General features: G+C 45.0%; 1 protein-coding gene across 2 annotated transcripts; it reads left to right on the top strand.

Moving 5' to 3' along the window:
* Positions 1-367: 367 nt before the first annotated feature.
* On the top strand, positions 368-15,678 carry rnf130 (ring finger protein 130). Of its 2 annotated transcripts, XR_311379.1 has the most exons (10): positions 368-1,058; positions 1,194-1,496; positions 7,363-7,554; positions 9,621-9,871; positions 10,687-10,758; positions 11,461-11,537; positions 11,700-11,796; positions 13,746-13,932; positions 14,149-14,716; positions 15,609-15,678. XR_311379.1 is itself a non-coding variant. In XM_005719390.1 (9 exons), exons 2-9 carry the CDS (start codon positions 1,223-1,225, stop codon positions 14,259-14,261), a joined length of 1,263 nt encoding a protein of 420 aa, XP_005719447.1. In that variant the 5' UTR covers positions 368-1,058; positions 1,194-1,222; the 3' UTR covers positions 14,262-15,678. The 2 variants fall into 2 exon arrangements, 1 of the variants encoding a protein (XP_005719447.1); XM_005719390.1 differs by having other exon boundaries at positions 14,149-15,678.
* The last annotated feature ends 623 nt before the right edge of the window (positions 15,679-16,301 follow it).

Below are 16,301 nucleotides of genomic sequence, written 5' to 3'. Positions count from 1 at the left end.
CCTATCACAGTACTACCCCTTTCTATATGCGGCAATTTTAGCTCTGTATAGCTCACATTTAACTACGACTTTGCTTTTTGACCCTCTCCTATTTTTTATTTGTGTATTTTTAACATTTATGTATATATAAACATATATATACACACATACATACCCGCATTTTATGGTTAACTTGTAGTGACTTCTTCAAGTGCATCTCGCAGATCGATCCTTTTACCGTCTATTATTGCATAACCCTCCTGGATCGGGTAGACCCGAAGCGCAGTAAGGATCGGGGAGTCCTGATCCGTAACTATCTTTTTATTTTTCATTTTTGTCTACATTGTACTGAAATTCTTCATTATTGCAAACATTTTAAGATATACTTGTTATTCTTAACATCTTAACAGATACTCTGACCCATAACTATCGTAAAACGCTACGACCGGAAGTAGAAACCTTTCGTGCATGCGGGGTACCGATCGGGTTTCCGGTACGGATCGGGTAGTGACACGGGCCCCTCAGTGTGCGCCTGCGCAGTTCTCGCTGATCTGAGAGACGGAGACGGGGCTTGATCCTCCGCAGCGCGCAGCTTTCACCGGCGGCAAACCGGAAAAAACACCGAGCACGAGCCAAATCCTCTCACGAGCATTTCACCGAACCTCTGGGGGAGCGCGGTGAGCGGGAGCCCGCCGGTGTGTCTGCTTGCACCTGGCGGCAGACGGCGGAGGCTCAGTCACTGTTAACGGAACCGCAGGCGGCTGCAGTCCGCTGAAAACGAGCTATTCTGCCCCGATCTCTGAGCTACCATCCGGGCTCCAACCAGCGCAAGGCTCCGGGATGCAAACACCAGATATTGGCCTGCTGCTGATGCTCCGACCTTCCAGATGTCCGAGCTGCACCTTCCAGCCTGAACCCAGAGATTAACGAACACGAGCTCACATCTGGAGACAAAGGATCATCTGGAGGACAAAAGAGGAATAACACATCATCCTCTGGAGAGCCAACCGGGAAACAGCATCCGGAGGATTAATGTAAACAAAGAGACCAACATCTGGAGGACAGACTCTCAGTGACAGGTGAGAGCCCGCGTCTCGTTCACGGTGATAAATGACAAATCCACAGTGCTGAGGACTTCCTGTTTCCTAAAGCAGAGGAAGCTCCCAAGCCGTTGCTGCTGCCCGGCTCATAAACTTTGTTTCTCTTTCTCACAGTTTGGATGTGACCAGGAGACGCTGTGAGGATGCGGACCCGTCTCCCCCTCCCACCGGTCCTGGTCCTGGTCCCGGTCCTGGTCCTGGTCCCGGTCCCGGTGCAGGCTCGCTCTGTGTCAGCAGGGCGCTCTGACACAAACATGGTGGTGGAGGAGTCTGTGAGCGCTACAGTGAATGCGACGGTGCTGGACGGGCGAGGAAACGCCATCCATGTGATTAGCAGCGATGACGGGAAGTATGGACAGAACTCCCCCAAGGTCGACACCAGGGGTGTGATCGTCGCACCTGCACCGCATCACGGAGGTATCTGAGCACACACACCTGTCACCTGCAGTGTCAGTAAAATGAATGCTGAGTGGACGTTTCCACATACTTCTGGTCAGAGTCAGCCCTCATTTGGTTATGTTTTGTAGGAAAATACATGGAAACACAGTAAATGAGGCAAAAACTTAATGTACTTTTGTAACGAGTTTGAAAGTGAATATTTGGTGTGAGCAGCTTCATCCTTCAGCTCTCTGAGCAGGATCTTCAGGAGAGGTTCTTCAAGGACATTCAAAGCTCTCTGGATGTTTTTGCCTTGTTGTGTCCTCTGTCAGGATGACCCCACAATGCTTCAGTGAAGTTTACAGTGATGCTGAGCTCCAGGCTCTGGGGAGGCCCATCCATGACCGATACTGTTCATGGCACTTTTCATAATTCATGAGTTTATCAAAAATCTCCAACACCACTGACTGACCTGCAGCTGAAACCATGACCTCCACCGTGCCTCACAGATGGCTGCAGACAGTGAGACCACCTCCTGATCTCCTCGTACACACTGACCATGATGTGGATCCATCTGTCCAGCAGACCTGTTCCTCTGGTCTTCAGTCCAGTTCTCGTCATTTTCCCGTTTCCCTTCATTAAGAACGTCTTCCTGACAGCTGTCCATCACTGAGACATTTCTGATGAGGCTTCAGTGAACAGTAGACGATTGGCTGAAGGTCCAGATCATCTCTGAGCTCTCTGTTATTTTTTTTATAGACTAATAATATAATTTAAATCAGGTTCTTTGATCAAATGGGAGGACCAGCTGATCGAACACGAGCCACATTCATTGGATGTGGGTGTTCTGCCTCCACGGTGGAATAATTGTACAGCACACATTTTGGATTTTGGAGGCTTTCAAGCGTAAGGACTCTGTGCGACTGAGGCATGGTGGTGGTAGCTTCATGGTCTGGGCTGTCAGGTACAGGAGGAACACCTCAATATTCTCATCAACAGCTACTCGGTCGAAGCTTGGACACAGTTGGGTGTTCCAATAGGACGATGATCCCAGGCACACGTTTGGATAAAGAAGGCTAACATTCAGCTTCTTAAGGGGAGTGTAAGTGCACTTGGTTCTCAGCCACAAAGGTGGAGGGCAGACTCTGAGTTTGGCAGGGGTTCCTGGCTCAAGGAGTTCGGTCACTACAGGGGAACAGGAGATTGACAGAAGGAGTAATGTGGTGTGATGTGGATGCTGTACTGGTCTAAGGTGGTGCAGACTGAACTGGGTGTGAAGGTGTAGCTGTTTAGTTACCTCCCAGTGTATTAGGGCAGGGCGATATCGCTAAAAATGTTTATCGCAATATATATTTGAAAATTTGCGATAACTATATAACTGATGATATAATCGACGCGAGACAGAATACTTTACAACTCTGCAACCTTATTAGTGCAAAAAGAACCCATCCATGTATTTTACTTAAACAAGCAGCTGTTTTTATGTGCATTAATGTTATATAGAAATGTAACAGTGCAAATACAAATTCCTTGCTGACAGTTTAACCAAAAGGCACTTCCAGTGGAAACGGGCCGACATATCCTCAGCATAACCATGTATAATATCCACAAAACTTAAGAAGAGGTTATACACACACAATACGGTAATATTATGTTGAAGCACAGTACATATCACTCCGCGAGGCTCCTGCCTACGATAGCTGTAATGCTCCGACAAGCCAAGCGGTGCGGCTACGTAACTTAGCAAAGTCGTACTAAAACATTTTTGAGCGCTGTGTACATAAAATCAGTTCGGTAATAACGACGGCCCGCTAGCATGCTCTACCAAAAATAGTGCTTTGCTGTGTATGTGATGGACGAAAGCTAAACCTGTTCCACACCACGGAAGTTGCAGCATTTTTACAAACAAATTATGGTTCATCTGTTTCATTCAACGATCCACTTTCGCTCTTCTCATTCTCCGCTAACATTTCATTTTCTGCCTAACATTACATCGGTATTACCGTGAATGGTATGATATGGCCCAGTCCAACAGTGTATGTCCCTACCCCCACCTGTCACCACCAGGCGTGAGTAGCGACCAAAATGCAGATATCAGAGATACAACAGCTTCCTCTGATGGCTGTGTGCGCTTGAAGACAGGTGAGGAGTTTTCAGGTGCTGCTTGTCCACGCTGACAGGAAGCAATTTAAAAACACCCTCATTCAGCTGAACACAGGAAAAGAGGCCAAATGTAAAGGTAGCTCAGAGCCTCGGTATGAGCAACGCATCAAAGCTGTTCAGGAGAGAAAGAGAAAAGGTGGATGTGGCCTAACCCACTGATGGAGGATCCTGGAAGTTACTCTGATTATCTCTTTGTTTCAGAAAAAGTTGTGAGTTTAAGAGAAGCTGATTTGTTGTTTTCTTTGCCGTCAGAGTAATCAGCCAAATTCAGCGACACACACCAACATTCACTGTCAACAAAAACACACACACACACCATCCACTCCATCAGCTGCTCCCATGAACACTAGGAAGCAGCTGATGAAGTGGATTGTGCGTGTGTGTGTGTGTGTGTGTGTGTGTGTGCGCGTGCGTGTGTATGCATGTGTGTGTATGTGCACGTGTGTGTGAGACACTGCAGAGGTTTTCTGGCTGCTGAAGGTCGGAGAGTCTCTGCTCCGAAGTGTCAGATTACAGTCAGATGGTCCAAGGACACTGCAGCTGCTGGATGGAGCGCCAACACAGACACAGACTCACACACACAGACCTTCATGTCACTATAACTGTGACCAATCAGACGTGTAACAAAGTAAAATAACTGAGTTCAGTGTTTTTCCAGCTCAAACCACAGCAGCAGCTGAATGCAGCCGTTCCACAATAAAGACAATAACACAGTAGGGCTGGGCTATATCATACCGTTCACGGTAACACCGGTGTAATGTTGGGCAACGATAAGAAAATGAAATATCGCGATAGAATATGGGTAAAACGCGCATGCGCAGTGCCTTTGTTTACATACGCACATGACGGTGACGCAGAATGAGAAGAGTGAAAGCGGATCATTGAATGAAACGGATGAAGCAGAACTGGTTTGTAAAAATGCTGCAACTTCAGTGGTGTGGAACTGGTTTAGCTTTCATCCCTCAGATACACAACAAAGCACTATTTTTGGTAGCACATGCTAGCAGGCCGTCGTTATTACCGTGTTTGGAAAATACGGCACACTTAAAATTAATCCTTTGATTTTTCTGAAAATCTACAGTGTCCCTTATAGAGCAGGGCGATATGGCCAAAAATATTTATCACGATATATATTTGAAAATTTGCGATAACGATATAACCGACGATATAATTGATGCGAGACAAAATACAACTCCACAACATTACTAGCGCAAAAAGACAACCTTCCATTTATTTTCACTTAAACAAGAAGCTGGTTTTATGTACATTAAAGCTTTATAAAAATGTAACAGTGCAAATGCAAATTCCTTGCTGAAAGTTTAACCAAAAGGCATTTCCAGTAGAAATGGGCTGACATATCCTGAGCATAACCATGTATAATATCCACTGAAGTTAAAAAGAGTTGCTTTGCAACATTAAACTGCAGTGTGCAGTACACATTTTTCGGACCATAAGGTGCACGGGATTATAGCGCACATTAAGCGAAACAAAGCAGTCAGAATCAAATTTTATTAAACTCATTCTTCTTGCTTCCTCCACTTCTGTACCATTGATTTATTAATGAATGAATTCTGCTCTATCCCCATGTTGTTGCAGTATATTAATGACTAACCTTGTATTGTGGATGGATTATCTCAGTTGTTCTCCTGACTGAAGTTTGGTCCGTTTACAGCATCCTGCCATGCGATTGCATTTGTCTCTAACTATCAGGAACTTTAACGTTAACTTTTATAAGTGGAAAAGTGTTAGTGTTCTCCTCCAGCTTCACTGTTTATGTTATGCTAACATAGCTGTGTCGCTAGCGATCACGTATCACATCATTATATACCAGCTAGCCCAACTTCAGTAACCCTACAAACGTCACTGCTGTTTAGTTTCCTGTCTTAATTTATGTTGGACGTGATAGCAGAGCTGTACGTTTGAATTTTTCCAGAAATCTCTCAGTCAGAACATGCAATATCATGCTTAGGTAACTAGCGAAACTAGCGAGCTAACTTCCGCTAGCTTCCTGCTAGCTTCTAACTCCGTTAAATGTAATACATTTTGTTTTCATGGATGCCTGGAAGTTAAACTTCATAGTTACACCTGGTTAAGCAGCAATGCTGATCGTTTCATTAAAGATGAAAGAATTTAGACAGTTTTTAACTCCCAATGATGCTGCAGTGTTCGTTTGACCTAAAGCATAGGGAGTTTAGGACCCAGATTACTCCCAGATTTAAGAGCATCTTAGTCCGACAAATACGACAATAACGACGGCCGCTTGGACAAACACCAAACTAGTTCCACATCACTGAAGTTGCACCATTTTTACAAACCAATTCTGGTTCATCTGTTTCACTCAACAATCAAAGGTGAAAACAAAGGCACTGCGCATATGCGCGTTTTACTCATATTCTATCGCGATAATTCATTTTCCTATCGTTGCCTAACATTATACCGGTATTACCGTGAACGGTATAATATGGCCCAGCCCTAGTCCCTTATAATCCCGTGTGCCTTATGTATGAATTCTGGTTGTGTTTACTGACCTCGAAATGATTTTATGTACATGGTGCTCGAAAATCTGTCGCACCGCTTGATGGATTGTTGGAGCATTACGGCTATCGTAGGCAGGAGCCTGGCGAAGTGATACATACTGTGCTTCAACATAATATTACTGTATTGTGTGTGTATAACCTCTTTTTAAGTTTTGTGGATATTCTACATGGTTATGCTGAGGATATGTCGGCCGGTTTCCACTGGAAATGCCTTTTGGTTAAACTGTCAGCAAGGAATTTGCATTTGCACTGTTAAATTTTTATATAACTTTAATGCACTTAAAAAAGCTGCTTGTGTAAGTGAAAATATATAGATTTTTTGGGGGGGTTTTTGCACTAATAAAGTTGAGGAGTTGTAAAGTATTTTGTCTCGTGTCAATTATATTGTCAGTTATATCGTTATCGCAAATTTTCGAATGTATATCGTGATAAATATTTTTGGTCATATCGCCCTGCTCTATAACACAGAGAAAAGCATGTTGGAGCACCTGCTAGTGAAACCTGAGCTGAGTTCAAAGTTCACGGTACAGCTGCTGCACATCTCCTTGGTTCTGTTAAAATCAATGAGGTACTATAAGTGCTACAAAATGTCATCTTCTTGTCTGTCCATGTGTGTAAAGTCTGGTCAGCTGATTTAAACCAGCCTATAGCGTGCTCTGTTCCACGAGGACTGGACTCACACAGGTGGGCTGTCAGCTGACTCCCATGATCCTCTGCAGCAGGCCGACTTTCAGATTCACTCCTTTGAGGAGTTTCATCACATTCGATTCACGTAATCAACTCCCAGAAAATAAAAATAACTGAAAACCTTGGGAAAACCTCAAAAAGTCTGAAGTTGACCCAGCGGGGGTGGGGCACCACACGTGGGTCTGAGCCTACAGATCGGCTGATTTTTGTTGTTTTCATTATAGAGAACGATCGGCTTCACATGAACATCTGAAGTGATTGACCCGTAATGTGTCGACATGCCTGTTTTGGGGTTTCATGTGTTTTAACTCATGACACGCGGATCAGCAGCCAGCTTTGTTCTTGTTATTATTGTTTATGTATTGATTAATCTGAAGTCTCAGTGTTTTTATTGATCATCGTTGTTTGATCTGGGAAAATTCACTCGATTAAAGATGAGTTATTGATCGAATGTTGAGCAGCTCACCTTTGAGTCGTTTTAGTTACACTTCATTAAACTGACTTTGGTTTCCTCTCAGTGGTCGACCGGCAAGGATGCGACCCAAACACTCACTTCCTGGTCCCGCCCCGCAGTGTCCACTGGGTGGCGCTGATGCAGAGAGGTAACTGCACCTTTAAGGAGAAGATCTTGAAGGCAGCTGCGTACAACGCCACGGCCGTCCTCATCTACAACAACTCCCCAGAGTACACCGTCAAGATGGGACACGAAGGTCAGAGCGCTCATCGCACGAGCCAATCAGAGATGAGCGTTCACACACACAAGCATATTACTCATCTGAACAGGTGAAACGTTTACCTGAGTGTTTGCTTCACACTGCAAAGATGGACGTATTCTCCACCCTCTGGTTTGTGAAGCACCTCCACATTTAGTCGAGTGTGTGCAGAGCTATGAGCTAAAGCTAGCTAGCTTTGTTAAACTGGCGTAGCTGCAGACAGAGCAGGGAAGTATCAAAGTATTTGTACTTCCTCACTGTACTTCTGCATATCTGTGCTTTACTTGAGTATTTATTTTTCAGATAACTTTTGACTTCTACTTCCTTCAAACTAAATGTTTCTATCACATCAACAAACATCAGCACACAAACTGTTTGTGTGCAGTTTGACTCATAATGTGTTGCAGCTGCAGATTTCACAGGAAGAGCTAACTTCACTCAGGGAAGAAAGACAGGAGAGGAAGAAGAGAGCTTAGAGTTAAAGGGAAGGATGCTCACTTACAGCTCTATATGATGGGATGTTATATTTCTGTCTTTTGTCCTGCAAAACAAACTGAGCTGACGTGTGAGTCAGAGGCTGCATGAAACTTTTCTGCAGTTTGGTGAATGACAAACGGCTTAGTTGGTGAATTTACAGTAAAGCTCCGTGTTGGACGGCACACAGTGGATGTGGTGATCAGAGTTAGCTTACATGAGTTTTAGCAGAGATGAAGCTAAGCTGATGATGCTTAGATTCAGTCATTAAATCCCACCATCATGCTAACTTTGTATAAACTGTGTACTGTTGGTGTGGGGACTGAAGCATTGGGTTACATCCTGTTCAGTTGTGTACATCCACAAAGAGCTGCAGCAGCAGGTCAGCTGGTCACAGCCTGGACATGATTATTGAGCCAGGCGTAGAGGCAAAGTAAAAGTATTTGAGTACAGAGCTCGTACACTTTCACTTTGACTTCAACTTTTATCAGAGTATTTTGTAACACCAGTATCAGTACTTGTACTTCAGTACAGAATCGCCATACTTTTGGCTACAGAGACCAAAGAGCGGCAAAGCTTTAACGACTTACTGTCCTCCGCCCCCTCATCAGAGCGCGGCCATGTCTGCGTGTAAAAAAGACGCCATGGCGGCAACAAGGACGCTGGTGTCCAGGTGTCAGGGCGCCTACAGTGATATCAGCGAAACAAAATTTCTGCTGTTTGAGTTCATAGCTCAAGCTCGTGTGCCACAATGTGATGGCATGCTGGGGTCACTGATCCTAGCATATTGATTTATTGGTCGCAGGATGGACTCACATCAGAGTGTTTCTGTTCATTAAAGTCTGACACTGGTTTGTGCTGCAGCATCGTCCCTCAGAGATGTTCAGGAAAGTGACGACTGCCGGGCGGGGGGTGGAGTCGATGTTCAGTCTAAATATAGATCAACGTGTCATTCGAGGCTGAGGTCACTGTGACCTCACACTCTGTGTGTGGGACAGAGCGAGGTGATGATGGGGAGAAACATCAGCACGAAGAGATCAACAGACAAAGAAACAAATTACAAAGCTGATGTCCAATTAGAGTTTCAGAAAACACAAACAGGAAGTACTCCATGTTAAGAACAGATTATTTATCTCGATTGTTGGGTGGTGTAAAAATAAATTAGACCCAACCGTGCTGGTCACGTGTGCACTGAGCTGATCGGCGTGATGCGTGCTGCCTTCTGAACGTCCTGGTCTTTTGTATGAGCTTAGATTTCAGCTGGTCTGAGATCAGGGTTTACAGTGTTATGTTGGGCTGATTCGATAATCTGACCTGGAGTCTGGGTTTAACAAACATTGAGCAGTTTTTAACAGAAGAACTGCGACGCCGTGTTTAAATGATCTGAAGCGTCTGAGCAGAGACCGTCACCAGAGTAACTGCTGTGTTTAAGCGCTCATGATACACATGCTTTTGTTTTTGCAAACACTTTTAAACTTGTAATGTGTGGTCAACCCATTAAAGCCAGTATACCCAGTACACTTTACTGTATGACTGTTAACACGGCGTCCCCGTCCCTGCTGCCACCCTGTTTCTGATTCTGTTTGCAGGCACGGGTGACATCGTGGCGGTGATGATCACAGAGGCATACGGTAAAGAGATCCTGGCCCACCTTGAGCGGAACATGACGGTTCTGGTCTCCGTGGTCGTTGGTCAGCGCGGGCCCACCAAGAACATCAACCGAGGCTCGCTGGTCTTCGTCTCCATCTCCTTCATCATCCTCATGATCATTTCGTCAGCTTGGCTCATCTTTCACTTCATCCAGAAGATCCGCTACACGAGCACTCGGGACCGCAGCCAGGTAACACGTTAGCCGCGGGCTGATGCTACATTCAGGTACCAGAGTCTGTGATATCCGCTGATGTGAGTGTTGTCCTCCTCCTCCTGTGAAGACTCTGAGCTTCCAGGATTTCTGCTCCTGAGCGGAGAGAGAAGCACTGTCTGATAAACAGTCTGTCGGGCTCTTCAGCAATCGATCGCCCTGATCTCACTCAGTCCAGCTGGAGAAACCTTCTTCAGACACTTCCTGTTGTCACTTTGAGATCCTTCCTTCACCTCATCAGTATTTCCTGCGATGATCAATCAGCCCTCTGAAGGGTTAACTTTCTTCTTTACTGTATTTCTGTACCAGCTGACCGCCCCTCTTCTCATGTTCTGCTCCCCCGATGTTCTCCTGGGACTTTTGTTCATATAGTTTGATTCGTTTTCCACCTCCAACATGGCCCTGCCTGCCATGTTGGTGTTTCCAAACCCGAGCCGTGTTTGTTTGGAGACCAGCAGTTTCCTTCACGGTGTGCTTCATGAAAGCATTCTTCATTTGACACACATTTACAGCTGTTACTCAGATGTTCTTCTTTTTTGGTGTTTCCAGCCTCATCTTTCACTGGCCCTTTGAAGAACAAAGGGCCAGTGAAAGTCAGTCTTTCTGTAGAAGAGCAGACTCTGAGTCCAGGTAGCTTCAGAAGAACACATTTGCTCAGAGGTTCACTGACTGACTTGGTAAAGATGAAGTTTGTTTAGTCGTGTGACTCTGATCAGAACACATTTCACAAAGAATCAAAACCCAAATCCTGGAAATGTTTGTGACTCTAACACTCTGTCCTCTCACTCTGTCAGCATCGTCTTGGAGATGCAGCGAAGAAAGCCATCGGAAAGCTGAAGACGAGGACGGTGAAAAAAGGAGACAAGGTGAGCACATGTGTTGGCTGTTTCTCCTTCACATGTGATGTAGGACCCGTGAATGAGGTTCCGAAACCCAGAAGGTTAAATTTACGTGAGCTTTCAGGCAGTGAGTGACGGCCTCTGCAGAGCTGTAATACATGGAAAGAGAGCTGATGGAGCAGAACTGTCTGAAAAAGGTTTTTGCTCGATGAAGTTTCCACCTCACTCGTTCATAGACAATGAGCTCAGCGTCTGGATCCTTCACATCCTCGTTCTTTGAATGCAGCATGTGAACATCTGGTTTCCTCACAGCCGTTTGGTTAACGTGTCGCTGACGTTCAGATGAAAGAGCAATGATGTTGTTCAGAGGAGAAACATAAATCAGAAAGACTTCTAACTGCGAGCCACTATCACAGAGGTAGGGAACGTTAGTCCTCGAGAGCGGGTGTCCTGCAGGTTTTAGATCTCACCCAGGGTCAGCACACCTGAATCACATGATTAGTTCATTACCAGGCCTCTGGAGAACTTCAACACATGTTGAGGAGGTCATTTAGTCATTTAAGCCAGCTGTGTTGGATCAATGACACATCTAAAACCTGCAGGAAACAGCCCTCGAGGCCTGGAGTTCCCCACCCCTGCACTATCAGAACCAGCAGAGACAACATCACAGCAAAGCTCTGACCTGTTTCCTGTGTGTGTGTGTGTGTGTGTGTGTGTGTGTGTGTGTAGGACACAGAGTCAAACCACTGTGCAGTGTGTATCGAAGTGTACCAGCTGAACGATGTGGTTCGAATCCTGCCCTGCAAGTGAGTCTGACCTTGTTGCTGCAGGCTCTCCAGTCTCAGACCAGTCTGGCTCTGTAATTAAAAGTGTTTTATGAACTCTTCCTCGTTCTGTCTGCTATGTCTAATGTCGTGCTGATAACACGTAGCGTGATGTTTTTTGATAACACGCCTGTGTCTTTGCAGACACGTCTTTCATAAAGCGTGCGTGGACCCCTGGCTGAAGGAGCACTGCACCTGCCCCATGTGCAAACTGAACATCCTCAAAGCTCTCGGCATCACGGTGAGTCCTCGCTGACACATGGGCATGTTTGACGCACAAAGACAGAGACACCCAGATGTGTTGTAATCCAAACCAGCGTTCACACCAGGCTGACGTGCCCTCACCGTACACCAAGCTTGGCTAACGTGAGAAACTGGGTCTGTTGCGGATGGTTGGAGCTGAACTCGGTATTATTTCGATGTCTTTCTGCTGATAGGGTAGATTTTACAGTGAGGTAACAGAAATGTGAGTTAGGTAAAGAGACCAACATTTCCTCACTGTTTGCATTTATGTGCATTTTTCTATTAAATGTTAAAGACTTTTAACTTTATCCACGTTTTGCTTGTAGTTGAATGACTTTGTCTGCATTTCTGAGCTCTTTGTCTTGTTCACGGAGAAAAATCTCATCAGTTCTGGGCTTGAACATTAAGGTCAATGTCTGAGGTGGAAATGTGAAGGATAGCAGATGTGTGATCGTCACTGTTTCATCACTGAGAAAGTTTTTCTCCAAAGAGAACTCTCTTTGGAGAAAAACTTTCTCAGTGATGAAACAGTGTCCACAAGTCTCCTGACGTGTGGACAGTTCTCCTCTCTGGGACAAAAAAATAAAAACAGCACCAGTCTTCAGCATTGCTGATTTTTAGATTTGACATTTTGAACACCTGCCAGTTTGTCCCGTTCCAGCCCCCGACTCTACAAACACACCTGCATGATCACGTTCCTCCCTGCAGTCCTTTCACTGAGTGCATTGCTGCCAGCTCCTCACAGTCTTGAGCTCTTTGGTTATCCCTCACGTGGGCGGCGTCACAGACATCGCAGCTCTCGTCCAGAGCTAGCGTCCGCTTTATTTTTCAGCTGGAGCTCCAGATCTCCTGCAGTGTCATCAGTCCACCTGAAGAGGCACGATCTAAAATGCTTCTTTTTAACATGACAGAGTCCACCGAACGCTCTTTGATAAACTCTGAGAATAACCTGTTGTTCTTTTAAGAAAAGATAAAGCTGGTCCAGACTGCTCCATGTGAAGCTGCAGTTTTGGTAGCAAAGGTTCAGTTTTCCATTCCTGCTTTGCTTCGATTAAGTTCTTGTGATTCACTGCGTTGAACCAATATTCAGACTGTAGCAATCTGCTGTCTGCACACAGCGTTACTTCACTGAATACCTACTGTCTCATCAAAAACTCTAAATTCATCTTTGTAGGCTGACAAATATCGTGCGCATTTACAGTAAAGCTGTATTCATGAGCAAACGTAAATATTTTTATTGTAAAAAGCACATTGCTTTTAAAAGCATCAAAGTTGTGATGCTTTGTCCAATAAAACTGCAAAAAACAGTAAGCCTTTCTCTAACTGAAATGGGACAAACTGCATATGTGCACGTTTATTTATCCCACTCATCAGCTACAACAGGAAGTCAGGAGAGTCGAAATGACATTTGGATTGAAGAAGAGCAACGTGGTTTTGTTTTTTTGTTTTTTATCCTTTTAGGGGTATTTGAGAGTGTACAATAGCTTTTCCAACCAGCCCATGTGTGTTTTGTGGGCTTTGAGAATGCGTTTGACCGCATCTCTTGCTACACTCTGTGATGTTGTTTCAGAAATTTGGGGTATCCGGCTTGTTATTACAGGCCACTAAGTCCCTGTACAACCATAGGAAGACTTTGGTTTGCACTGTCAATTATATACTTGTTAAGTATCTGAAGTGTAAAGAAGGAGATGATGGATGGATGATGGATGGATGGTAGAACACTGGAATTTGTGCATTTGTCTGTTTTAGTTTGATCAATTATAGGAAATATTCTTGCTTAAATATGTATTTAGACACAGAACTTTTCCCTTTGTTAAGCCCTGGAAATAAAAGTGCAGGCTGCATCAATGATGCAACGCAGTGTTTCTGAAGAAGAAAATTTCCATCTATAAGACATCAGGTGTGTCTGAATTATACCTGGGAGTGACTGCCTCTGTCTGTCCTCAGACCAGTGTTCCCTGTGTGGACAGCGTTGTGTTGGATGTGGATCGCCTCGGTGCCAGTCAGGCACCTGGCAACCAGAGGGCGCCCCTTAGTGACAGCAACCAGCCATCCATCAGCCTGGAGCCACTCAGCCCCACCCATTCTGAGACCACGCCCAGAACACCTGCCGATATCACTATCGCCGTGACCAGTAAGTGACACGACAACATCTGTAAATTCACTGTCACTGCAAATAAATGTTCTAGGCAAGTAAAGGACAACTTCATGTGGATGTAGAGCAACAAGTTTACAGTGCAACTGAGCAACGTTATCCAGCAACCAAAGTAAAACTGAAAAGTAAAGAGTTATGCGTCTGCATCTGCTGCTGAGTGAATTAACTCTGATGGACGTTCTTCTGTCCTTCCAGGCGGCGGTCGCTTCTTCAGCAGGAACTCCATGTCTCCTCGCAGCGTCGTCTGTGAGATGGAGCTTCCGGATATACAGGCTTCGCTCGACCTCTACGATGACAACAAGTCCTGAGACTGGTTGTCATGGTTACTGCCCTCCAGCAACACCATTCCAGTTGCTGAGAGATGTAGGACATTTTATGGACACAGGAAGTCTTCATATAGTGTTTCCTGTTTCAGGGGCGGGCGGGCGGGGGGGGGGCGTTGAATCTGATCTTTAACCATCATTTATTCTACCAGATTTTCTACAAACTGAACACATCCGGGTCTGAATCTGGGTCTCGATCCTGGTCTGGATCCCACTCTTGAATTAGAGATTGTCGTGTTTGTTTGTTTTTTCCTAGTAGAGGGAAACTAGAAGACGTGGAAGCAAACAAATCAGCCTGAACTGAACCAGAGCATCTGAATCCAGACTTCCTGCCCACGTCTCTGTGTTCAGGCATAGCTCTGGCTGACTGATGGTGACATCATTAACAGGCTCCTGAACCCTGTAAAGACCTGGACCTGTACCACAACTTTTTCTTGTTTGTAAGTGCTGAATGAGATCTGTAGTCCTCTGTGTCCCTGGACAGAACAAGAGCCAGATGAAATTCTGGACCCGGATCTGGACCTGAACACTAGACCTGGACCCTAAACAATCATGTGGACTTTAATAGTGTTAACTATTAACTCCCTGTAGCAAAAAAATAATTAAAGAAAAATTTAATAATGATCCAGTTTGTCTGTAGATCAAGCGATGTTATATTAAAGGACTGATCCACCACTTCAGGAAACCTCCCAGTGGGTGTGGCGTTCCTCAGGAAACCGTTCTGGGTCTTCTGTCCTCAGATTTAAAGAACAACGCAGCATTTTCAGAAACCTCACGTTCCCGTCTCAGAGATGGGTAAAGATGAGGAATTTAATTCAATCCAACCTATGATGTTAGCATAGTTTAGCACAGAGGCTGAAGCCGAGGGGAAACTGTTAGCCTGCTGTAGACCGTGACAGACTAAATCTAACGTGGACACCGAACACCTCTAAGAAGTTGGAGGTTTTCATTATTTTTCAACTATAATGTGATGCACATACTGTTTAGTCACTATTAATACGGGTACATCAGTCATCCTGATCAACAATAAGCAGGCTGCTGAGCTGCTAACTAATACTAACAAATGCTGATCATTGCTAACATGTCTGTACAGTAAAGACTGGGGGTCCTGAAGTGAGGGACTGCTCCGTTAATGTGTATTAAACAGCTTCTGAATTACTCATTCTGTTATTCTAACAATAATAATAATCAGTATATAAACAGCATAATACAATCTGTAACCTGACTGATCGATCAGTATTATCTCTGAAGTGACCTGAAGTCCTGCAGGACGCTCAGCTGCTAACTGTCTCTCTGTCTTTGTCTCTTTGTTTCATGGTGGTGGTGATGAAGAAGGACGTGGCGCTTTTAGTTCACTGTGTCTGTACTGCCTCAGCATTAAATGTCATCAAAGTGTCTTCAACATGCAAAGTTTCTGTTTCTTTGTGGCCAACTGAGCCAACCTGAAGAACCTGCCAAAAAGAGTAATCTGCATCAGAGATGGGGTGTATATAAAAAGAGCCGTGCTACTGGTCAGATAATGTCATTAAAAATGCTCCAACAGCACAAACACGGTAGAGGATCGCACTGGCCACAACAGACTCGTAGAAAATCCTGAGCATTTTCTGGCAGATGTTGAAGGACCTCAGTCGCCTCAAAAAATAGAGACAACTCTGGCCCTTCCTGTAAAGTGCTATGGTGTTTGTAGCCCAGTCCAGTTTATTGTCAATGTGTACTCCAAGGTATTTATAGTCCTCCACAATGTCAACACTGACCCCCTGGATTGAGCTGCAGATGATTCTGCTCACGTGACAAAGGAGTCGACCACAGCCCGGTACTCTTTCTCATCATCCCTGCTGATGCATCCAACCACCGCAGAGTCATCAGAAAACTTCTGAAGATGGAGGTCTCTGTGCAGTGGCTGAAGTCTGTGGTGTATAGGGTGAAGACGAAGGGGGAGAGGACAGTCCCCTGTGGTGCCCCTATGCTGCTGATTACCTTGTCAGACACACACTGTGGGAGACGTACATATTGTGGTCTTCCTGT

The sequence above is a fragment of the Pundamilia nyererei genome, unplaced genomic scaffold, assembly GCF_000239375.1.
Source record: "Pundamilia nyererei isolate P.nyererei 1_Seehausen unplaced genomic scaffold, PunNye1.0 scaffold00001, whole genome shotgun sequence".
In the NCBI taxonomy this organism is placed as follows: Eukaryota; Metazoa; Chordata; class Actinopteri; order Cichliformes; family Cichlidae; genus Pundamilia; species Pundamilia nyererei.
Note: the sequence above shows the minus strand (reverse complement) of the source record. Positions and strands in the feature narration are given on the sequence as shown.

What these genes read in the sequence shown, in the direction of transcription:
- rnf130 (XM_005719390.1), top strand. Translation starts at nt 1,223, where the DNA reads ATGCGGACCCGTCTCCCCCTCCCACCGGTCCTGGTCCTGGTCCCGGTC. An exon ending in ACCTGCACCGCATCACGGAG is followed by an intron (nt 1,497 to 7,362) that starts GTATCTGAGCAC and finishes GTTTCCTCTCAG; the next exon opens with TGGTCGACCGGCAAGGATGC. An exon ending in TCAAAGCTCTCGGCATCACG is followed by an intron (nt 11,797 to 13,745) that starts GTGAGTCCTCGC and finishes GTCTGTCCTCAG; the next exon opens with ACCAGTGTTCCCTGTGTGGA.